The 25,218-nt window shown below is 43.8% G+C and overlaps 1 protein-coding gene across 2 annotated transcripts in view; it reads left to right on the forward strand.

Annotated features, from left to right (window-relative positions):
* The window catches only part of ap1m3 (adaptor related protein complex 1 subunit mu 3), a 125,336-nt gene that overhangs the window by 84,447 nt on the left and 15,671 nt on the right, over positions 1–25,218 (forward strand). For both annotated transcript variants that reach the window (XM_085983242.1, XM_085983241.1), the window contains exons 5-8: positions 12,009–12,156; positions 13,944–14,070; positions 21,389–21,531; positions 24,368–24,439. In XM_085983242.1, coding sequence (XP_085839368.1) covers positions 12,009–12,156; positions 13,944–14,070; positions 21,389–21,531; positions 24,368–24,439 — 490 coding nt within the window. The remainder of the gene's footprint in view (positions 1–12,008; positions 12,157–13,943; positions 14,071–21,388; positions 21,532–24,367; positions 24,440–25,218) is intronic.

Genomic DNA, 25,218 nt, shown 5'->3' on the forward strand with positions numbered 1-25,218 from the left:
GTTCTTGCCATGGAGGGAGTTCAGCGAAGATTTACCAAACTGATACCTGGGATGCCAGGAATGACGTATGAAGAGAAATTGGGTCGATTAGGCTTATATTCGCTAGCGTTTAGAAGAATGAGAGGGGATCTCATTGAAACTTATAAAATTCTAACAGGACTAGACAGACTAGATGCAGGAAGGATGTTCCCGATGGCGGGGGAGTCCAGAACCAGGGGTCATAGTCTAAGGATAAGGGGTAAGCCATTTAGGACTGAGATGAGGAGAAATTTCTTCACCCAGAGAGTGGTGAACCTGTAGCATTCTCTACCACACAAGGCAGTTGAGGCCAACTTATTAAATATATTCAAGAAGGAGTTAGATATATTTCTTAAGGCTAAAGGGATCAAGGGATATGGAGAGAAAGCAGGGACAGGGTACTGAATTTGGATGATCAGCCATGATCTCATTAAATGGCGGAACAGGCTCGAGGGGCCGAATGGCCTACTCCTGCTCCTATCTTCTATATTTCTATGACCAGTTCTGAGGCGGTTGATGGTGTCCACTGTTTGCAAGGAAGGTTTGATCCTTCAGGTTGTACTGTGGGGTCCTCTGTAAGGAATCCATTTCATATGCCATAGTTCTTCCAAGCATTTCGCCATTGGTCATCAAGGCTAAGGGGAGATCGCTGAAGGGTTTGATGTAGTCTACTTGGATATTAGCAATGCTTTTGACAAGGTTCCACATGGCAGACTGGTCAGAAAATTTAAAGCCCATGGGATCCAAGGTAAGTGGCAAGTTGGATCCAAAATTGACTCAGTGGCAGGAAGCAAAGGGTAATGGTCGATGGGTGTTTTTGTGACTGGAAGGCTGTTTCCAGTGGGGTTCCACAGGGCTCAGTACTAGGTCTCTTGCTTTTTGTGACATACATCAATGATTTAGACTTCAATGTAGGGGGTCATGATTAAGAAGTTTGCATATACAGGATACTGTCCTTTATTAGCCAAGGCATAGAATATAAGATAGTGAGGTTATGCTTGAACTGTATAAAATGCTAGTTAGACCACAGCTAGAGTACTGCGTACAGTTCTGGTCACCACATTACAGGAAAGATGCGATTGCACTAGAGAGGGTCCAGAGGAGATTTATGAGGATGTGGCCAGGACTGGAGAATTTTAGCTATGAGGAAAGATTGGACAGGCTGGGGTTGTTTTCTTTAGAACAGAGGAGGCTGAATCACAGAATCACAGAATCCCCACAGTGCAGATAGAGGCCATTTCGGCCCATCGAGCCTGCACCGACACATATCCCACCCTATCCCCGTAACCCCACATATTTAATCCCCTAACACTAAGGGTCAATTTATCATAGCCAAATCAACCTAACCCGCACATCTTTGGACTGTGGGAGGAAACCGGAGCACCCGGAGGAAACCCACGCAGACATGGGGAGAATGTGCAAACTCCACACAGACAGTCGCCTGAGGCCGGATTTGAACCCGGGTCCCTGGCGCTGTGAGGCAACAGTGCTAACCACTATGCCACCGTGCCTCCCCTAAGGGAGACTTAATTAAGGTGTATAAAATTATGAGGGGCTTAGATAGAGTGGATAGGAAGGACCTTAATTTTCCTTAGCAGAGAGGTCAATAACCAGGGGGCCATAGATTTAAAGTAATTGGTAGAAGGATTAGAGGACAAGGAAGGAGGTTCTGCTGAGGGAGTTTGAGCAGCTAGGGGCCAAATTAAAAAGCAGCTACCTGAGCCACGAGCGAATTTGGCTAGGACAAATAAAATTAGAGAGTTAAATGCGTGGCTCAAAGACTGGTGTGGGAGAAATGGGTTTTGCTTCCTGGGACACTGGCACCAGTACTGGGGCAGGAGGGAGCTGTTCCGTTGGGACGGGCTTCACTTGGCCAGTGCTGGGACTAGAGTCCTGGTGGATCATATAACTAGGGCTGTAGAGAGGGCTTTAAACTAACTAGTGGGGGGGAGGTTCCGAGAGAGCAAATAATAAAAATGACAACAGAGAAGGTCATAGACTTCGGTAGCAGTGGGGAAATTAAAAACCAGAGCGTGTCAGGAAGGGGCAGAAGGTATGGAGTAAAAGGTAAAGTAATAAAAAGGGCAAAAGCAGGAACTAAGTGTCACAAAACATATTTGAAAGTTCTCTATCTGAATGCACGTAGCATTCGTAACAAAATAGACGAGTTAATGGCACAAATAACTACATATGGGTATGATCTTGTGGCCATTACAGAAACATGGCTGCAGGGTGACAATGCCTGGGAATTAAACATACCAGGTTATTTAACGATCAGGAAGGACAGGCAGGAAGGAAGGGGAGGTGGGGTGGCTATGTTAATAAAGGAAGGAATCACTGTAATACAGAGAAATGATATTGGGACAAAAGATCAGGATAATGAAACAGTTTGGGTGGAGGTAAGGAATAATAAGGGGAAAAAAGGGGAAAAAAACACTAGTGGGCGTAGTCTATAGGCCTCCGAACAGTTGCAACTCTGTTGGACGGAGTATCAATCAGGAAATAGTTGAGGCTTGTAATAAGGGAACATCTATAATTATGGGGGATTTTAACTATCATATTAATTGGACAAATCAAATTGGGCAGGGCTGCCTTGAGGATGAGTTCATTGAGTGTATTAGGGATGGGTTTCTTGAGCAGTATGTAACTGAACCGACCAGATCTGGTCCTGTGTAACGAGACAGGATTAATTAAAAATGTCCTAGTAAAGGATCCCCTTGGAATGAGTGACCATAACATGGTTGAATTCCATATTCAATTAGAGGGTGAGAAGGTTGGATCTCAAACAAGCGTGCTAAGCTTGAATAAAGGAGACTATGAAGGTATGAGAGCGGAATTGAGTAGAGTGGATTGGGAAAATAGATTAAAGGGTAAGACGATACATGATCAGTGGTGTACATTTAAGGAGTTATATTACAACTTCCTAAAAATATATATTCCACTGAGAAGAAAAGGGTGTAAAAGAAAAGACAGCCATCCGTGGCTATGTAAAGAAATTAAGCATAGTATTCGACGAAAAACAAGGGCATATAAGGTAGCCAAATCTAGTGGGAGGATAGAGGATTGGGAAAACTTTAAAAGACAGCAAAAAATAACAAAAAGATTGATTAAGAAAGGGAAGATAGATTATGAAAGTAAATGAGCAAAAAATATAAAAACAGATAGTAAGAGTTTTTATAGTTATATAAAAAGAAAAAGGGTGGCTAAAGTAAATGTTGGTCCCTTAAAGGATGAGACCGGGAAATTAATGGTGGGAAATATGGAGATGGCAAAAACACTGAATGAATATTTTACATCAGTCTTTACAGTAGAAGACACTAAGAATATCCCAACACTAGACAAACAGGGGGCTAAAGGGGGGGAGTAGCTAAACACGATCAAAATCACTAAGGAAGTGGTACTCGGTAAAATAATGGGACTCAAGGCGGATAAATCACCTGGACCTGATGGCTTACATCCTAGGGTCTTGAGGGAAGTGGCGGTAGGGATTGTGGATGCATTGGCAATAATTTTCCAAAACTCCCTGGACTCAGCAAAGGTCCCGGCAGACTGGAAAACTGCTAATGTAACACCCTTATTTAAAAAGGGCAGTAGACAGAAGGCTGGAAACTATAGACCGGTTAGCCTAACATCTGTGGTAGGTAAAATTTTGGAGTCCATTATTAAGGAGACAGTAACAGGACATTTGGATAATCATAATTTAATAGGACAAAGTCAGCATGGTTTTATGAAGGGGAAGTCATGTTTGACAAATTTGCTGGAGTTCTTTGAGGAAGTAACATATAGGGTGGATAAAGGGGAACCAGTGGACGTAGTGTATTTAGACTTCCAAAAGGCATTTGACAAGGTGCCACACAAAAGATTATTGCTTAAGATAAAAAATCACGGAATTGGGGGTAATATTCTGGCATGGATAGAGGATTGGCTATCTAACAGAAGGCAGAGAGTTGGGATAAATGGTTCATTCTCAGACTGGCAATCAGTAACTAGTGGTGTTCCGCAGGGGTCAGTGCTGGGTCCCCAACTCTTTACAATCTATATTAACGATTTGGAGGAGGGGACCGAGTGTAACATATCAAAGTTTGCAGATGATACTAAGATGGGAGGGAAAGTAGTGAGTGAGGAGGACATAAAAAACCTGCAAGGGGACATAGACAGGCTAAGTAAGTGGGCAGAGATTTGGCAGATGGAATACAATACTGGAAAGTGTGAGGTTATGCACTTTGGCAGGAAAAATCGTAGAGCAAGTTATTATCTTAATGGCAAGAAACTGGAAAGTACTGAAGTACAAAGGGATCTGGGGGTCCTGGTGCACGAAACTCAAAAGGTTAGTATGCAGGTGCAGCAAGTGATTAAGAAGGCCAATGGAACGTTGGCTTTCATTGCTAGGGGGATAGAATATAAAAATAGGGAGGTATTGCTTCAGTTGTGCAAGGTATTGGTGAGACCGCACCTGGAATACTGCGTACAGTTTTGGTGTCCATACTTAAGAAAAGACATACTTGCTCTCGAGTCAGTACAAAGAAGGTTCACTCGGTTCATCCCGGGGATGAGGGGATGGACATAGGAGAGGTTGAGTAGATTGGGACTCTACTCATTGGAGTTCAGAAGAATGAGAGGCGATCTTATTGAAACATATAAGATTGTGAAGGGGTTGGATCGGGTGGATGCGGGGAGGATGTTCCCGATGATGGGTGAAACTAGAACTAGGGGGCATAGTCTTAGAATAAGGGGCTGCTCTTTCAAAACTGAGATGAGGAGGAACTACTTCACTCAGAGGGTGGTAGGTCCATGGAATATGCTGCCCCAAAAAGCTGTAGAAGCTACATCATTACATAAATTTAAAACAGAAATAGACAGTTTCCTAGAAGTAAAGGGAATTAAGGGTTACGGGGAGCGGGCAGGAATTTGGACAGGAGTCTAGGTTCGGATCGGACATGGCCCTGTGGGTAGCGGAGCGGGCCCAGGGGCCGTGTAGCCTGATCCTGCTCCTATTTCGTGTGTCTAATTCTGTTAGATTCAGGAGATGGTTCTGTGATAGTAGATTGGCGGTTAGGATCAGATCAGCCATGATCTTATTGAATGTCGGAGCAGGCTCGCGGGGCCGATTGGCCTACTCCTGCTCCTATTTCTTATGTTCTTATGTTCTTAGGGCAGTTACATAAGAACATAAGTTGAGTTGAGAACTTTTTTCACCCAGAGGGTGGTGGAGGTCTGGAACTCGCTGCCTGAAAGGATGGTAGAGGCAGGATCCCTCATCGCAATTAAAAAGTACTTGGATATGCACTTGAAGTGCCATAACCTACAAGGCTACGGACCAAGAGCTGGAAACTTGGATTCGGCTGGATAGCTCTTTTTTGGCCGGCACAGACATGATGGGCTGAATGGCCGCCGTGCCGTAAATTTCTATGATTCTATGATTCAGTGTATTGCATTCCCAGAATGAATGTGGGCCTCAGTGTATTCCATTCCCAGAATGAATGTGGAGATCCATGTATTCCATTCCCACAATAATTTAGCTGGTAGAAACATCCGAGTTGGAATTTGTTGAGACTTGCGGTGAACCTATTTAACTCGTGAAAGGGGGAATCCTCATTATACTGAACAGCTGCTGCTCATTAGAGTTTCTCAGGTGAGTGTGAATGCCCCCTTTGGAGAATTCGCTGTTCCACTGTAAGCTGTAAACAATATTATTTTGGTTGTATCATGAAGCTCCTTGAACACACATTTATGTTTTTAAATTATTGGCACAAACCACTACTAGGAATGATGTGAAGATTTTTATAAATTGTTGATGTATTTTCCTGATTAAATTGTAAAATAAGTGATATGTGGTTCAGACTGAGGAGGTATCTCAGTTCAGGAATTTGCCAGGAGAGGGTACCGATATTGGTGTTTTGGAGCTTCATTCTATTGTACTACAGTATGGGAGGAAATGGGTTAATTGCCAGGGACTCTAAATTCCCTGATCATGAAGAGGGATCTGAATATTATTATCTCTTTGAATAGTGAGGGGAGAATTCCAGTATTGACCAGTGATATAAGAACATAACATAAGAAATAGGAGCAGGAGTCGACCATTTGGCCCCTTGAGCCGGCTCCGCCATTCAATAAGATCATGGCTGATCTTCTACCGCAACTCCACTTTCCTGCACTATCCCCATATTCCTTGATTCCCTTAATATCCAAAAATCTATTGATCTCTGTCTTAAATATACTCAACGACTGAGCCTCCACAGCCCTCTGAGGTAGAGAATTCCAAAGATTCACCACCCTCTGAGTGAAGAAATTTCTCCTCATCTCAGTCCTAAATGGCCGACCCCTTATTCTGAGACTGTGATCCCTAGTTCTAGACTCCCTAGCCAGGGGAAACATCCTCCCTGCAGCTGCCCTGTCAAGCCCTGTAAAAGTTTTGTATGTTTCAATGAGATCACCTCTCATTCTTCTAAATTCTAGAGAATATAGGCTTAGTCAACTCAATCTCTCCTCATAGGACAATCCCCCATCCCAGGAACCAGTCTGGTGAACCTTTGTTGCACTCCCTCTATGGAAAGTATATCCTTCCTTAGGTAAGGAGACCAAAACTGTACATAATACCCCAGGTGTGGTCTCACCAGGGCCCTATATAATTGCAGTAAGACATCTTTACTCTTATACTCAAATCCTCTTGTAATAAAGGCCAACATACCATTTGCTTTCCTAATTGCTTGCTGTACCTGCATGTTAACTTTCAGTGATTTGTGTACATGGACACCCAGGTCCCTCTGAACACCAATATTTCCCAATCTCTCACCATTTAAAAATGTTTCCTACCAAAGTGGATAACTTCACATTTCTCCGCATTATATTCCATTTGCCATGTTCTTGCCCACTCACTTAGCCTGTCTATATCTCCTTGAAGCCTCTTTGCATCCTCCTCACAACTTACATTCCCACCTAGCTTTGTATCATCAGCAAACTTGGATATATTACATTTGGTCTCCTCATTCAAATCATTGATATAGATTGTGAATAGCAGATGCCCGAGCACTGATCATTGCGGTACCCCACTAGTTACAGCCTGCCAACCCCAAAATTACCCGTTTATTCCTACTCTCTGTTTTCTGTCCGTTAACTAATCCTCAATCCTTGCTAGTATATTACCCCCAATCCCATGAGCCCTAATTTTGTTTAATAACCTTTTGTGTGGCACCTTATCGAATGCCTTCTGAAAATCCAAATATACCACATCCACTTGTTCCCCCTTATCTATTCTGCTAGTTACAACCTCAAAAAACTCTAACAGATTTGTCAAACATGATTTCCCTTTCATAAATCCGTGTTGACTCTGCCCAATCCGATTATTATTTTCTAAGTGCCCTGTTACCATGTCCTTAATAATAGATTCTAGCATTTCCCCTACTACTGATGAGAGGCTAACTGGTCTGTAGTTTCCCATTTTCTCTCTCCCTCCTTTCTTAAATAGTGGGGTTACATTTGCCACCTTCCAATCCGCGGGAACCATTCTAGAATCTATGGAATTTTGGAAGATGACAACCAATGCATCCATTATCTCTATAGCCACCTCTTTTAAAACTCTAGGATGTAGGCCATCAGGTCCAGGGGATTTATTCGTTTTAAATCTCATTAATTTCTCCAATACTATTTTTTTACGAATACTAATTTCTTTCAGTTCCTCATTCTCGCTAGACCCTTGATTCTCCACTATTTCCCGGAAGTTTTTTGCGTCTTCTTCCATGAAGATAGACACAAAGTACTTGTTTAATTTCTCTGCCATTTCCTTATTCCCCATTATAATTTCTCCTGTTTCAACCTATAAGGGACCCACATTTACTTTTGCTAATCTTTTCCTTTTTACATACCTATAGAAGCTTTTACAGTCTGTTTACTCTTATATTCTATTTTCCCTTTCTTGATCAATTTCCTGGTCCTCCTTTGCTGATTTCTAAAATCCTTCCAATCCTCAGGCTTACTATTCTTTTTGGCAACATTAGAAGCCTCTTCCTTTGATCTAATACTACCCTTAACTTTGCTTGTTAGCCACAGTTGGGCCACTTTTCCTGTGGGGTTTTTGTGCCTTAAAGGAATGTATATTTGTTGTAAACTATGTATTAACTCTTTAAATGCTAGCCATTGCTTGTCTACCATCATACCTTTTAATGTAGTTTCCCAATCTACCTTAGCCAACTTGCCCCTCATACCTACCTATTCACATCAACCTGGTATAACTTTACAAAAAGAGCACTGCACCTTGGGATTAGTTTCGAACACCCAGTTCATTCTATGCAGAAACATTCTTTAGACACACCACCCAAGGTCAGCACAAGCAAAAGAACAGAACACGAGGTTGTCTCTGTTGTATCTGTCCTACATTGGGGACAGCCCAGCCATCTTAAGGTGAATCAAGTTCCATTAGGTGCAGTGCAGGACACAAACCCACCCGTAAAATATTCATAAACAAGTAGTACATTTCATTTGACAAAGAATTAAGCAGTTTAAATGTTTCCAATCTTTACGATGTACTTGTTAGACAAACACACAGGGTAAACCCTTCTCAAGGGCAATTAGGGATGGGCAATAAATGCTGGCCTTGCCAAGACGCCCACATCCCATGAAAGAATAAAAAAAAATTGTGAAGTATTAATCAAGGCTCTGTTGTACACCGCTGACTTGTACTTTTTGTGTATCTCTTCATTCTATCCCATCTATCCCATCTGTCCCACCTATCTGTCTAATCTATCCTTCCTACCTACCCTACCTCTCTCCCTCTCTACATCTCTCTCTCAATCTCAATCTCTATATCTCTCTCTCTACATCTCTCTCTCTCTCTCTCCCTCTCTCTACATCTCTCTTTCTCTCTACATCTCTCTCTCTCAATCTCTACATCTCTCTCTCTAAATCTTTCTCTCTACATCTCTCTCTCTCCCTCTCTCTCTACATCTCTCTCAATTTCAATTCAATTCAAATCGCTTTATTGGCATGACAAGGTACATCTTATGTTGCCAAAGCATCAAAAAACATTTATGGTTGAACACATAAACGCAGATCTATCCATACAGTGTACAAACAGATATATGCATGGTGGCATAGTGGTTAGCACTGTTGCCTCACAGCGCCAGGGACCCGGGTTCGAATCTGGCCTCGGGTGACTGTGTGGAGTTTGCACATTCTCCCCGTGTTTGCGTGGGTTTCCTCCGGGTGCTCCGGTTTCCTCCCACAGTCCAAAGATGTGCGGTTAGGTTGATTGGCCATGATAAATTGACCCTTAGTGTTAGGGGGATTAAATACTTGGGGTTACGGGGATAGGGTGGGATATGTGTTGGTGTAGGGGTTACGGGGATTGGGTGGGATATGTGTCGGTGCAGGCTCGATGGGCCGAAATGGCCTCTATCTGCACTGTGGGGTTTCTGTGATTTCCGTGATATCCCTGAGTGTATAAATATACATTCGTATAATTTGTGTATACTCTTTTCTTAGATTTAATGGTTGTCCCTCTGTTTATGGCAAGCTGTAACATAGTGTGCCGCTAAGGTTACACAATTTCTCTGTTCCCCTAGTAGGTATGGGAGTTTTTGGTCGTCATTCAAATTTCTGAATTCAGGGCATATTTTTGTGAATTTTGGGTAGAAATTCTCCCTTATGCCCTGATATTTTCCACAAGCTGTGAGGAAGTGCATCTCTGTCTCCACCACTCCCTGACTGCAGTGAGAGCATATCCTGTCCTCTCTTGGCAGCCGGGTCTGCCTGTGTCTGTCTTTTTCGATGGCCAGGCTATGTTCACTAAGTCTGTACATTGTCAAGGTTTTTCTCAGTTTGCTATCCTTTACCATGGTCAGGTATTCAGCCATGTTGTATTGTCTGTTTAGGGCCAAGTAACAATTGAGTTTGTTTTGGGTTTTTGTTGTTTCTGCCCAATATGACAGATATTTTTCCTTTTGCTTAGTGACAATTGTGTTGGGTCGAATTCTCTGTGTTATGATGTCACTGTCCTGGGGCTGGTTATTGTTAGTAGTTACTTCACTGAGTCCCTGGACTAGTTGACTGAGGGTATTCTTCTTTATGATCCTCTCTTGGCATTTCAGGGCTTCGTAATGATAGCAGTGGGGGTTGCTCATTTTTAGGTGTTTCCAAAATTTGGTGGCTCTTTTTTGGATAGTAATTATTAATGGATATTGGCCTAGTTCTGCCCTGCATGCATTGTTTACGGTTTTCCTTTGAGTCCGGAGGATACTTTTACAGAATTCTGCATGTAGGATCTCAATTGGGTGTTTGTCCCATTTTGCAAATTCTTGTTGTGTTAGCGGTCCCCACACCTCACTGCCATAGAGTGCAATTGGTTCAATTACTGATTTAAAAATTTTGAGCCAAATGCTAATTGGGATTTCTATTTGGATTGATTTTTTAATGGCATAGAAAGCCCTTCTTGCTTTCTCTTTCAGTTCATTCACAGCCAGATGAAAATTTCCCGTAGAACTGATTTTTAAGCCCAAGTATGTGTAGTTAGTGGTTTGTTCAATTTTAGTTGTTCCTAGTGTGAAATTTATTCTGGGTCCCTGATGTCTGGATCTTTGCTGGAACACAAGGACTTTGGTTTTGGGGGGTTTATTGTCAAGGCCCAGGTCTGACAGAACGACTCTAGCAGATCCAGGTTCTGCTGTAGACCCTCCTTAGTTGGTGACAGCAGAACCAGGTCATCTGCATAGAGGAGGAATTTAACCTTGGATTCATATAGGGTGAGGCCGGGTGCTGTAGATTGTTCAAGTAGTTTTGCCAATTCATTTATGTAAATATTAAAGAGTGTCGGTGAGATGGGCGAGCCCTGCGTCACAGCACGCCCCTGTGGGAAGTATTTTCTCTTTCAATCTCTACATCTCTCTCTCTCCCCCTCTCTACATCTCTCTCCCTCTCTCTCTACATCTCTCCCTCTCTCTACATCTCTCTCTCTCGCTCTCTATATCTCTCTCTCTCCCTCTCTCTACATCTCTCTCCCTCTCTCTCTACATCTCTCCCTCTCTCTACATCTCTCTCTCTCTCTCTCTTTACATCTCTCTCTCTCTCAATCTCTACATCTCTCTCTTGATCTCTCTCTATAATTCGACTTACGCCCAAAATGGCGCAAAGCTGGTGGAGCAAGTGCTCTGCAGGTCAGTTGTGGCGGCCTAAGGTCCGAGCGGCGGGCCGGAGTTTCTTTCTGGGCGCAGGCCCAAGCACTTCTCCTTCTCCTGGGCCCACAAAAATAAAAACTGAAAATTTCTTCGGCCTTTTTTTGAGTGGCCTGAAGTGATCCTTTTAAACTACCCATACCCTTTGAAAATAATTTATTGACTCGGTTTCAATGATGGTGCAGTGAATGTTGTTGGAATTTACTTAGCCATGTTTAAAAAAAAATTCATTCCCCTATTGTGGGTGTCACTGGCAATGCTGGCATTTATTGCCTATCCTTAGTTGCCCTGAGGAGGTGGCTGTGTGCTTCCGACTTGAACCACTGCATTTGTAGTGATTTGATACAACTGAGTGGCTTGCTGGGCCAGCTCAGAGGCAGTTAACAGTCAACCACATTGGTGTGGAACTGGAGTCACATATAGGCCAGGCTGGGTAAGGACATCGAGTTTCCTTCCCTAAAGGACACTAGTGAACCAGTTGGGTTTTCATGACAATCCAACAGCTTCATGGCCAATTTTACTGGTACAGTACCAGCTTTTTATTTCCAGATTTAAAAAAATGAATTAAAATTCTCTAACTGCCAGGGTGCATGAGTTGAACTCCCGTTCTCTGAATTACTGTATAAGTCCAGGCCTCTGGATTACTAGTTCAGTAATGTCACCACTATACCCTATATGACACCTATGCCAGGTGTTGTAAGTTTAAGTGTGTTGCTGTGCTACGAAAACGTGCCAAGACGTAGTGACGAAATGCATCTTCATTCTACTTTGGAAGAATTCCACTGATCATTTAATGGACTCTTTTTATTTTTAACCCTTGATTTTCAGGTACATTATCCAGCAGGGTCACAAGCTGGAAATTGGAGCACCGCGCCCCCCTGCTACGCTCACAAACGCAGTGTCCTGGAGATCAGAGGGTATAAAATACAGAAAGAATGAAGTGTTCATCGATCTGATCGAATCTGTCAATTTATTGGTGAGCAGCAGTGACTGTAACAGTGGCATCTTTCAAGCCACCTCAGTCTTCTAGCGAGTATTGCACAGGGAGGGAAGAGACAGCATTAACACTGCCTGACAGGAGCGCTGTCGTAGGCAGCGTCCTTTTCTAATAAGGTTACCATTTATGTGGGATTGTAATGTACGTTTTGTTGTTTTGTGAAAAGATCTCAAATGACGTTGCCTCTAAATGTATGAATTAGACTACAAATACTTAGTAGTTAACTTCAGCTCCGGATATAGGTGAACGTGTTAGGGAAAGGGGTGTTATATAAGCAGATGTACATGCATAAATAAAAGTAGAATATTGGAGGGTTAAAGGATTCCCCTTCCTCCCAAGCATCAAAATTAATAACAGTTGCAAACCAGATAAGTACCAGAGAAAAATTAGATTAAGGAATGTTACAAACTCAGGTTTGGTATAAATACCTTCTTGGATTCAGTGGCATCACTTACTCCCTTAAGTGATCTGAGTGTCTTACTTAGAATTACAGAATGATACAGCACAGAAGGAGGCCATTCGGTCCATCGTGCCAGTGCTGGCTCTTTGGCAGAGCTAGTCAACTAGTCCCACTCCCAAGCTTGTTCCCCATAGTTCTGCATTTTTTTCCCCTTCAAGTGTTTATCCAATTCCCTTAAAAAATTTACTATTAAATCTGCTTCCACCACCCTTTCAGGCAGGGCATTCCAGATCATAACAACCCGCTGTGTAAAAAATATTCTCCTGCCAGTGGAAACTGTTTCTCTCTAATTATTCTATCAAAACCCTTCTTGTGAGTCAGTGTGAGTTAACTTCTGTAAGAGTTGACTCAAAGTGCCCTATATTTGGACCAGGTACTCATGTCTTTCACCCACGAGTGGGTGAGGCCATAAAAATCTAATGGAATACTGGGTTTGATGGCAAGAGGTGTAGAATATAATAGTCGAGATATCATGGTGAATCTATATAAAACCTTGGGGAGACCACAGTTGGAGTACTGCGTGCAGTTTTGGGCTCCATGCTATAGGAATTATGTTGAGCCAATAGAGAAGATACAGCACAGATTGACCAGGATGTTGCCTGGTGTGAGGAAATACAAATATGAAGTAAGTTGGCCCTGAAGTGGGAACAGGCCGGTGAGCTTTCCTGGAGGGCATTTTGACTGTGCAGCTGCCCACTTCCTGTCGGGCAGGGTGTGTGTGTGTGTGAGGGTGTGAGTGTGAGTGTGAGTGTGAGTGTGAGTGTGAGTGTGAGTGTGAGTGTGATTGTGTGTGAGAGTGTGTGTGAGTGTGTGTGTGTGAGTGAGTATGTGTGTGTGAATGTGAGTGAGTATGCGTGTGTGATTGTGTGTGTGTGTGTGAGTGAGAGTGTGAGTGAGTATGTGTGTGTGATTGTGTGTGTGTGAGTGTGTGTGATTGTGTGTGTGTGTGAGAGTGTGAGTGAGTATGTGTGTGTGATTGTGTGTGTGTGTGTGAGTGTGAGAGTGTGAGTGAGTATGTGTGTGTGAATGTGAGTATGTGTGTGTGAATGTGAGTGAGAGTGTGTGTGTGTGAGTGTGTGAGTGAGTGTGTGAGTGAGTGTGTGAGTGAGTGTGTGTGTGAGAGTGTGTGTGAGAGTGTGTGTGAGAGTGTGTGTGAGAGAGTGTGTGAGTGTGTGTGTGTTTGTATGAGAGTATGTGAGTGAGTGAGTGTGTGAGTGTGTGTGTGTGTGTGAGTTTGGGCATGCACAGTAATGCTGACTTTCTGCATGCTGTATAGTGCCTGCCTCATCGTATCTTGTTTCTCCAGGTGAGTGCAAATGGCAGCGTCCTGAAAAGTGAGATTATTGGAAATGTAAAGCTGAAGGTCGTTCTGTCAGGAATGCCAGAACTACGACTCGGACTCAATGATAAGGTTCTGTTCGAGATCTCTGGAAGTAAGTAAATGTGGAACAATCAATAGTGAACCCATTCATTTTAACCCTTGCTATGTCTAAAAGATAAGGTAAAAATATTGATGGAAATTGGGTGGTGCTGTGGACTTGAACATTGAACTATGGCCTGATCACTGTAACCCAAGCTTGAAGATACGCCAGACTGATTGAATGATGCCTGACGTAAGAAAACTACTGAGTGCTTGGTTTGAGTATAAAACAAGGCTTTAATCAACTGTTTCACAACCATGAGTTCTAGTTACATCACTAGTTCCTGGTTACAAAATCGTCCTGAGCAAGCAGGGCCCATGCCCGAGTATTTATACTTTCTTTGGACGGCGCCACCAGCTGGCCGCCCAGTGTTACCTCATGAGTCATTTCTACATGAATGGTAAGATTCATGACATTGCCTCTTGTGTGCTCCCGCGTGCTCTTGCTTCCCCTCCCTCCCTCGCTGATAATCCCAGTGTTCTAAATGAAGTGAGTTGGAGCAGCCTTCATCCAGTTCCAAGTGAGTATAAGTTCACAGCCCACAACTCCCTATAACTCGGCATAAATTAGGACTATGTTTTCTGTCTCATTCAGAGAAGTCCCAGGATGGCTAGTGTGGGAAATGGAAGTGTCACAACGTGCACTCCTGGCTGGCCTCCCACGTTCTATCCTACGTAAACTTGAGCTCATCCAAAACTCGGCTGCCCGTGTCCTAACTCGCACCAAGTCCCGTTCACCCATCACCCCTGTGCTCGCTGATCTACATTGGCTCCCGGTTAAGCAACGCCTCTATTTTAAAATTCTCATCCTTGTTTTCAAACCCCTCCGTGGCCTCGCCCCTCCCTATCTCTGTAATTTCCTCCAGCCCCACAGCCCCCCAAGATATCTGAGCTCCTCTAATTCTGGCCTCTTGAGCATCCCTGATTTTAATCGCTCAACCATTGGTGGCCGTACCTTCAGCTGCCTAGGCCCTAAGATCTGGAATTCCCTCCCTAAACCTCTCCGCCTCGCTACCTCTCTTTCCTCCTTTAAGACGCTCCTTAAAATCTACCTCTTTGACCAAGCTTTTGGTCATCTGCCCTAATATCTCCTTATGTGGCTCAGTGTCAAATTTTGTTTTAAAACACTCCTGTGAGACATTTTACTACATTAAAGGTGCTATATAAATATAAGTTGTTGTTATTGCAGTCAGGGATGCTCCTCTGAGGTTGGGGCAGAGTGATGTTCGAGCAGTGTAGAGGGGCATTTGCCCTGAAACTAGCTCATGCCATACCTGACTAGAGGGTGCTTGATGCTGACACAGGGCACTAACAGAAGACCCAGTGCTCATTCCACGGCAGTGCCATTTCTTTGAGCCCAAATTCATCTCCTGTGTAAGTGTAAAGTACAGATTTTGTGACCACCTGCCAACTGCTGGCACTGTTTCTAAATGCGAGTACGCAGTTCTGACTAGAGTCAGGTGAGTTTATATCTTCGGACAAATACAGGTATCTCATGGTGGCTCCTTATTTATCAGTAAGAAAGACTCGTTGGCATCTGTAGGATTTTGACTTCAGACAGCAGCTAATGGGAAAATGGTGGGCAGGAGGACAGGCAGGAAACAATGAATTGTATTTAAGAATGGAAACTGGTACAAAGATTAGATAGGTAGAGGAGTAATGGGTTTTTGTTGTTGCTGCCCTAGATGGCAAGCTGCCAATTCACTAGAATGTGTGGGACTCTGAAATGAGGAGGTTTGAACTTTTGTTTATTTTCCCCCTCTCCATTCCTTGCTTTCTACTCTCTACACTGGCGACATTTCAACTGAACAGTACTTGTGTCTCCTTACAGATGGTCTGAAAATGATCTCGCTTCCCTGCGTAAACTCCCCCCCTTGAAGGTGATAATATGTAAGGAGCAGATGTCAACACCGGTTATATATTGCTGTGCAAAATCTTGAATGTAGCCCTGAGCAATCCCACAGGATGAAGTTCGGCAACTCAGTCCCATTGCATCATGCCGCTCTTTGAATTTGTCATATAATTCACAGGTCATTTGCATTCTAGTGCGAAAAATCAGTGTGTATTGGGTGTGTGCTATGGTCCACAGTGTCTGCATTCAAATGCTGATTTACTTTGGCTATTTTTACACCACTGGTGCTGGACCATTTGCATATTGAATTATCATTGGCCCACAAGCATCTGTAAGGAATACCTATTATATTCACATGTGATCACATGCTGAGTTGTCATTGGTCTGCAAGCATCTGTAAGGGGTCCTAACTCCATCTTGTCCACACTGTGCTGTATGAGTCAGATCACAGACCTGATGCTTCATAAAAGAGTTTAAACTGTAATACTCTGTTGTCCTGCAATTTATTAGTTTTGTACAAAGTGTGCAAAATAAGACATGGTGTCAGAACAGGGATTTGAAATGGACATCGCTGGAGCTCCCTTGCCTCGAATGGATCGGAAATCTTTGAACTTACATACAGAATGGCGCAGGTTCAAGCAACACATGCAGTTGATGTTCTCGGGTCCGTTGAAAAGCAAAGGGGAGGAAGAAAGATGCAGCTACCTACTCCTGTGGATCGGAGAAAAAAGGAGAGACATTTTTAACACATGGTCTCTCACCGCGGATGAAGCAAAGGTACTGAAAAGTTATTTTGACCATTTTGAAGCATATGTGATGCCCAAGACAAATACGATATTCGCTAGGTACAAGTTTCAGGAGAAAGTACAAGGAGCTAGTGAGTCGTTTGAGCAGTTCGTGACTGAGTTAAAACTACTGGTAAAAGACTGAATATGCAGACAATGATGAGATAGTCAGAGATCGCATCGTGTTTGGAATACATTCAGCTAAAGTGAGAGAGAAACTTTTGAATGTTGGGTCCGGGCTAACGCTGGACAAAGCTATGGACATAGCTAGATCGCACGAGATAGCCCAAGCACAGTTGAAAACCATAACTGGCGCCACGAACAGCTCACGTGAACAGACAGTGCACGCAGTTAATAGACACACAACAAAGAACACCGCCCAGAGAGCGTGTTCCAGAACAGAAAGAACAGAGAGAGTTCTAAAAATGGGCGACACAGACATAAAATGCTTCAAAAACTGTGGATATTGTGGAAACAAGATGCATGGAGAAAAGGAGCAATGCCCTGCCAAAGGAAGGCAATGTATTAAATGTGGTAAACAGAACCACTTTGCTAAAGTTTGCAGGAATGTTTTCGGAAAAACAGTACACACAGTGAGTGACAGCCAAATGCCAGGTGGAGAGCCAAATGCAGAGGAACTGTTTATTGATTCTGTGTCACAGAAAAAACAGATTTCAGGGACTGAGCAAGCCTATGCCGATATTGAGATAGGAAAACAGGGCAAAGAGCTTAAGTTTAAACTAGACACTGGCTCTCAGGTTAATGTAATTCCTCTGAGTGAGTATCACAGCTTGAAGGATGAGTGTGAGCTACAGCCCACCTCACGCAGACTGACCGGCTATGGGGGTGAGCAGCTCATTGTAAAAGGCACATGCGTGATAAAATGCAAGTACAAAGAAAGCGACATGATGTTGGACTTTTACATTATTGACACTCGAGCACCTCCAGTGCTAGGTCTAAAGGCATGTTTAGACATGGACCTCATCAAGCTAGTGCTATCATTGACAGCACCAGTTGAGAAGCAGACAGTCATGGAGGAGTTTGCTGACGTTTTCAAAGGAATCGGACTATTCCCAGGTGAATGCACTATCCACCTTGACCCAGCAGCAACCCCTGTGGTTTGCCCACCGAGAAGGATACCCCTTGCTCTGTCGCGTGAAGGAGGAGCTGCAGAGCATGGAGAATACAGAAATCATCGTCCGGGAAACAGAACCGACAGAGTGGGTAAACGCGTTAGTAGTGGTTGAGAAACCATGTACAGGCAAGCTCAGAGTTTGTCTCGACCCCAGAGATTTGAACAAGGCTATCAAACGCCCTCACTACCCTCTATCAACGCTAGATGACATCACACCCAAGCTAGTGGGAGCACGTTACTTCAGTGTAATCGACGCACGATCAGGATACTGGACTATCAAGCTCACGGAAGAGTCATCTAAGCTAACAACGTTCAACACACCATTTGGACGCTACCGATTTCTGCGTTTACCATTTGGTCTTTTCTCCGCTCAGGATGAATTCCAGCGGAAGATCGACGAAACCTATGAAGGCCTCGACAGAGTAGTCGCAATTGTAGATGACATCCTCATCTATGGCAGGAATAGAGAGGAACATGACAGGAACCTCCGTGCGATGCTACAAAGATCACGGGAGAAAGGTATTCGGCTCAACCCCGAGAAAAGCATAATCGGATCCACCGAGATCAGTTATTTCGGGCATCGCCTCTCAACTGATGGCATTAAGCCAGATCCAGAGAAAATCTCCGCCATCAAGAAGATGGAGCCGCCGAAGAACCGCGCAGAGCTAGAGACAGTACTAGGCATGGTTAACTACTTAGCCAAGTTTGCTCCGAGCCTCTCTGAAATCAACGCACCCATGCGTCAGTTGCTCAAACAATCCAATGAGTTCCTGTGGGACAAACAACATGACACAGCATTTCAGAAAATGAAAGACCTAATCACCAGAGAACCAGGACCATTTCTTGCCTACTTCGACCCCAACAAAGAGCTCAGACTACAAGTGGACGCGTCAAAGTACGGACTAGGTGCAGTATTACTGCAAGAAGGAAAGCCCATCGGCTACGCTTCCAGATCTCTCTCAGACAGTGAAATCAACTATGCTCAAATCGAGAAAGAACTATATGCAATTCTGTTTGGATGTAAGCGTTTCCACCAGTACGTCTATGGCCGACAAGTCATTGTGGAATCCGACCACAAACCCCTCGAGTCAATCATGAGGAAACCACTAGCCGCAGCCCCACCAGGGCTACAGAGAATGATCCTTCAGCTACAGAAGTACCACTTCACGATCATTCACTGTCCAGGCAAAGACATTCCTGTCGCAGACACGCTCTCCAGAAAGTCTCTTAGCTACCAGGACAGCAGCCTCAGTGAAGGCATGGATGTGCAGGTGCACATGGTGTACAACAGCTTACCTGTGAGTGACTCAAAACTGAAGGAGATCCGAGCAGGAACAGAGAAAGATGCACAACTCACACTGCTGAGCAAAGTCATACATGAAGGATGGCCTGAGGAAAGGAGGAAATGCCCTCAGAGCATATCGGAATTCTGGAACCACAGAGACGAACTGTCACAAATCAACAGAATCGTCTTCAAAGGGGAGAAAATCATCATTCCTACCAGTCTCCGAGAAGAGATGTTGACAAAAATTCATGCTGGACATATGGGCATGGAAAAATGCAAACAAAGAGCACGTGACATTATGTTTTGGTCCGGAATGTGCAAACACATTGAGGACATTGTTGGAAAATGTTCCATTTGTCTAGAACGCCGCCCATCAAATGTCAAAGAGCCCATGATACCTCACCATATCCCAGACAGGCCCTGGCAGGTCGCGGCAACGGATCTGTTCACATGGAACAACGAGGACTACATAGTGACTGTTGATTACTACAGCAGATTTTTTGAACTGGACAGGCTTCACAGCACCACATCTGCAGCTGTGATCCACAAGCTAAAGGCAGCCTTTACCAGGCATGGCTTGGTAGAGACTTTAGTCTCAGACAATGGCCCCCAATACAAATCAAAAGAGTTTGAATCATTTGCCAAGGCATGGGGTTTCACACATGTCACATCAAGCCCACATTACCCTCAAAGTAATGGCCTTGCTGAAAAAACTGTCCAGATTGCAAAAACACTCATGGACAAAGCCAAAGCGGACAAAAGAGACCTCTACATCAGTCTCCTTGAGTACTGCAACACTCCGGTTGACAACTTCAAGTCAGCAGCACAGCTGTTGATGAGCCGCAGACTTCGCTCAATCCTTCCAAGCACCAACCAGCAGCTGCAGCCAGAGGTCCTCAGTTGCAAGCAAGTGCATGCAAAACGTGTACAGAGACAGCAACACCAAAAGAGATACTATGACAGGTCAGCTAGATTACTGCCGCCGCTGCACAATGGAGAATCCGTCAGAATCCAGGAGCATGACTACTGGAGGCCAGCAGTCGTCATCCAACCAGCTGACACCGAGCGATCGTATCACGTCCGCACCCCAGAATGACAGGTGTACCGCCGCAATCGTAGGCACCTCCTGAACACCAAGGAACAACACCGTCATTCCAACGAGAGGATCAGTTCAACAGAGTGTGATGAACAGAGCAGTACACACTTACCTGAACCGGAATTGTTGACCGGTTCAGGAGCATGCTCAGTTCCATACCACACAAGGTTGGGATGAGAGGTCAAGCCTAGAGTTATCCTTGACTTATGAACTGTCAAAGGGTGTAGGCGGATCGCTGCCCTAAAAAATAACTGTACATCGTTATTGAAACGTTGAGATGTTTTCAGCGCTAGTTAAATACTGAGTTTACTTACATGTTTATGCTACCGAGAACATTAGGTAGAAGAAATGTTTAAAAGTAACGCATAACATTTTTCTTTTAAAAGAAAGGGGATGTAACATTTGCATATTGAATTATCATTGGCCCGCAGGCATCTGTAAGGAATACCTATTATATTCACGTGATCACATGCTGAGTAGTCATTGGCCTGCAGGCATCTGTAAGGGGTCCTAACTCCATTTTGTCCACAATGTACTGTATGAGTCAGATCACAGACCTGATGCTTCATAAAAGAGTTTAAACTGTAATACTCTGTTGTCCTGCAATTTATTAGTTTTGTACAAATTGTGCAAAACAAGACAGGTGCCATATTTTTCAACAGCTGCTTTTATATAGCATGAGATCTGTGCTAGTGCCACCGTCTCCTGATGTTTGGGTCTTGCACAACCTGCAGCAACCCCAAAGTAAACTAAGTGCAGCATTCACTAAGGCAGGCCACCAAGTAGATTCAGTAAAAAGGCCAGTGGCCGGCCTTAAGGCATTCAGCAGGTTTATTTTTGGAATACCATCAGCTACACTAGACTTGCATGTTGGAAGGCAACAGCACTGAGCATAATATTGAATGTGGAATGAAGGCAATGCAACAAGTTCTGGGAACAAAACAATTTTGACATATTAGCTCACAGGAGCTGCCTTGAGCTCCCAGGATCAGCAAAATCTGGAAAAGGAAAGCTTTGCCTTATAAGGACGCTGTATCAATGAACATCCTTCACTCCCTCCGCTTCACTATTAGTGACCCCGCCCCCGCTTTTGGAATTTTCACCCCCAACTCACTTCACCTTGTAAAGACTTCACCTCAGCTGCTCTTTTAACTGCCTGTCTTTGTTTTGAACATAAGGGGACAAGAGTAAAACTGTGGAACTAGAGGATGTAAAGTTTCATCAGTGCGTACGCCTATCTCGCTTTGAAAACGATCGAACCATTTCCTTCATTCCCCCAGATGGAGAGTTTGAACTCATGTCTTACCGGCTGTACACTCAGGTATGTGACGTGTTCACAACTAGCACTGGTAAATGTACGCTCAGGTATGTGATGTGTTCACAACTAGCGCTGGTAACTGTACGCTCAGGTATGTGATGTATTCACAACTAGTGCTGGTAAATGTACGCTCAGGTATGTGATGTGTTCACAACTAGCGCTGGTAAATGTACGCTCAGATATGTGACGTGTTCACAACTAGCGCTGGTAAATGTACGCTCAGGTATGTGATGTGTTCACAACTAGCGCTGGTAAATGTACGCTCAGATATGTGACGTGTTCACAACTAGCGCTGGTAAATGTACGCTCAGGTATGTGATGTGTTCACAACTAGCGCTGGTAAATGTACGCTCAGATATGTGACGTGTTCACAACTAGCGCTGGTAAATGTACGCTCAGGTATGTGATGTGTTCACAACTAGCGCTGGTAAATGTACGCTCAGGTATGTGATGTGTTCACAACTAGTACTGAAAAGAAAGAAAGACTTGCATTTATATAGTGTCTTTCACGACCACCAAAGTGCTTTACAGCCAATGAAGTACTTTTGAATTGTAGTCACTGTTGTAATGTAGGAAACGCACCTGAGAGAGCAGACGTCTCATCTGAAAGACAATGGCCCAGAAATTCGGGTTGGGGGCTTCCTGCGGGTGCAAGCCCCCGACCTGCACTTACCTTGCGCGCCGGCAGTTGAGCTGTAGGGCCCCGTGGAATTCCGATCCGGGGCCTGGCCCAGCTGCCGGCGCGCAGTGCTTGCATATCCCAGGGGCGCAGTTAGTTCGATGCGTCCCCTGGGATCACATGGGCCATGGGCAGCCAATCGGAGCAGGGAATGCTCCATTCATAAGTCTTGACAGGACCTGTCAAGACTTATAAATACTACGGCCCCAAAATAGCAGTAAACCTTCAAATAATTTTTTTTTTAAATCACATTTTTAAAATAAACTATAAATTACATTAAATAACTATTTTAAACAATAATTTAAATTTTTGAAAAAAATAATTTTATATTCTAACGGGGCTAAAAATAAACTTACCTTGCTTTAAAGTATTTAAAAATAATAAACCTGTGGAAATTTTTTTTAAATTTTAATTAATTGACCACTTACCTTGTAAAAAGCAGGTCTTAAGCCTGCTTTTTAAATTTCTAAATTCTAAAGACTTACCCTCCCAGAGAAACATGTAAAAAAAAACATAAGTTCAAAGCGCACGTACAGACTCCCCCGCGCACGCGTTCGACCTCTGAACCCCTGCTTTCAGAGGAACGGAAGTGCCGGTTTCCCGCACATGCGCAGTGCATGCAGGAAACCGGCACTTCCATCGGGCCCACCCGAATTTCTGGGCCAGTACCTTCGACACTGCAGCACTCCCTCAGCACTGTACTAGAATGTCAGCCTAGATTATTGTGCTCAAGTTTCTGGAGTGGGACTTGAACCCACAACCTTCTGACTCAGAGGCAAGAGTGCTACCAAATGAGCCACAGCTGACACAACAATAAATGTACACAACTGGTAAATGTACACTCGGGTATGTGACGGGCTCACAAGAAGTACTGGTAAATGTACATTCAGTCACGTGACACACTGGTATATCTGCGCAGGGAGATTCATTTAAGTACTTTGCAATAGGTAAAGAACACATTTTGGATATAATGTTTTAACTCAAGCTTGCTGTTTCAATTTGAAACAAAATAGCATGTAAAGTGTTTTGTTGCATTGTACTGGGGAACTTGGGACTTTGCATTGTCATTTACAGAAATTACAAATTATCCTCCTCCCTTGCCCTCTGAGAAAGAGCAGATCCCACTTGCCTATCAGCCTAAGTCATACTCAGCGTTAAATAACAGGCTTTTGCCTAACATACATATAGTAAGATAATGACCCAAAAATTCGGGTCGGGGGCTTCCTGCGGGTGCAAGCCCCCGACCTGCACTTATCTTGTGCGCTGGCATGGTGATGTGGGCCCCCGTGGAATTGCGATCCTGGGCCTCCTCCAACTGCCGGCGCGCAGTGCTTGCATATCCCAGGGGCGCAGTTAGTTCGATGCGTCCCCTGGGATCACGTGGGCCATGGAGAGCCAATCGTAGCAGGGAATGCTTCATTCATAAGTTTGACAGAAGACCTGTTAAACCTATAAATACTATAAGCCCCAAAACATCACTAAATCTTCAAATACATTTTTTTTAAATCACATTTTAAAATAAACTATAAGTTACATGAAATAACTATTTTAAACAATAATTTAAATTTTTGAAAAAAATAATTTTACTTTCTAACGGGGCTAAAAATAAACTTACCTTTCTTTAAAGTATTTAAAAATAATAAACCTGTGGAAAAAATGTTTTAATTTTAATTAATTCACCACTTACCTTGTAAAAAGCAGGCCTTGCGACTGCTTTTTACATGTCTAACTTCTGGAGACTTACCTTCCCGGGAAAACCTGCAAAAAAACGTAAGTTCGATGTGCACGTGCTGCCTCTGCTGCGCACGCGTTCGACTTCTGAACCCCTTCTTTCAGGGGAACTGAAGTGCCGGTTTCCCGCGCATGCGCAGTGCATGCAGAAAACCGGCACTTCCATTGGGCCTACGGGTGAGTACCCCGTGCGTACTCACCCGTGGAGACCCGAATTTCTGGGCCAATATTATGCACATAGAACCACATACTGGTCTGGAGGTAGTACTGACCAGCTGTTGGATTTGAAGCTCTACTGAAGATAGTCAAAATGTGCCTATGTTCACTCCATTTCTTTATTGAACGGTATTGTTAAATGCTAGTGATCCACATGTCTACCATTGTAAAGTAGCATATGCTCGCTGATTGTTACAATACCTTATTTTGCAGGTAAAGCCCTTGATCTGGATTGAGTCGGCGATTGAGAAATACTCACACAGCCGAGTGGAAATTATGGTAAAGGTAAGAGTGGAACTGCGACTGAGATTGAAACATTTTCATTGAGGTTGTCTAAATCTCCCCGTGGAACTTACCTCATGGGACCCTATGAGTACTTCTGCCCTCCACCTCGCAGTGTCCTGCTGCCTCATGGGGATGTGGGCCCATCTATCTTGATCTGGTATAGAGTTTGTGCCTTTTTTTTTCTTTTCCTATTTTCCTCCACTCCCAGGGGACAATCCAATAGTTACCAGCAGTCCTGCGGTAACTGATCCCAATAGCCACTCTTCATGTGTCAGCCTGGACTGTGAGGTTCTGATAGATTTTATACGTTTCTTCCTTCCCTGGTGATTGACAGCCTTGCAGTTAAGCCCAATCCGATGGCCACACAAGCACTTCCCAGCAGTGGAAACCCAGGATGATTTCTCCTCCCTATCACCCTGTCCCCAGACATTGGATGCTCAGACCAATTGTAAGGTGGCTATTTTCCTGGGTTTACTGCAAAAAAAACACCCGAGAAATGGAAAACTGTGGCGCTAATCAATTCTCTCTCGCCCCTCCCAAAATCTACCATTTAGTCTATCAAGTCGGCATCCATGTTTTCCACCACATTGGCCAACTAGTCTAATCCTGTTCGCTCCCCATACCCTTTAATATTATTTTTTCATGCAACTATCTAATTTCCTTTTTGAAGAAAAGTAGCACCATTGGAAAAGAGTCAAGGTGCAACCCATCCAAAAACTTAAGGCAAAATAGTTAATTTATCAGCATTTTTTTAAATGTAATACACCAAGCAGTTCAAT

Source organism: Somniosus microcephalus, chromosome 3 (assembly GCF_052327205.1).
Source record: "Somniosus microcephalus isolate GS21.2 chromosome 3, FLI_Smic_1.0, whole genome shotgun sequence".
NCBI lineage: Eukaryota > Metazoa > Chordata > Chondrichthyes > Squaliformes > Somniosidae > Somniosus > Somniosus microcephalus.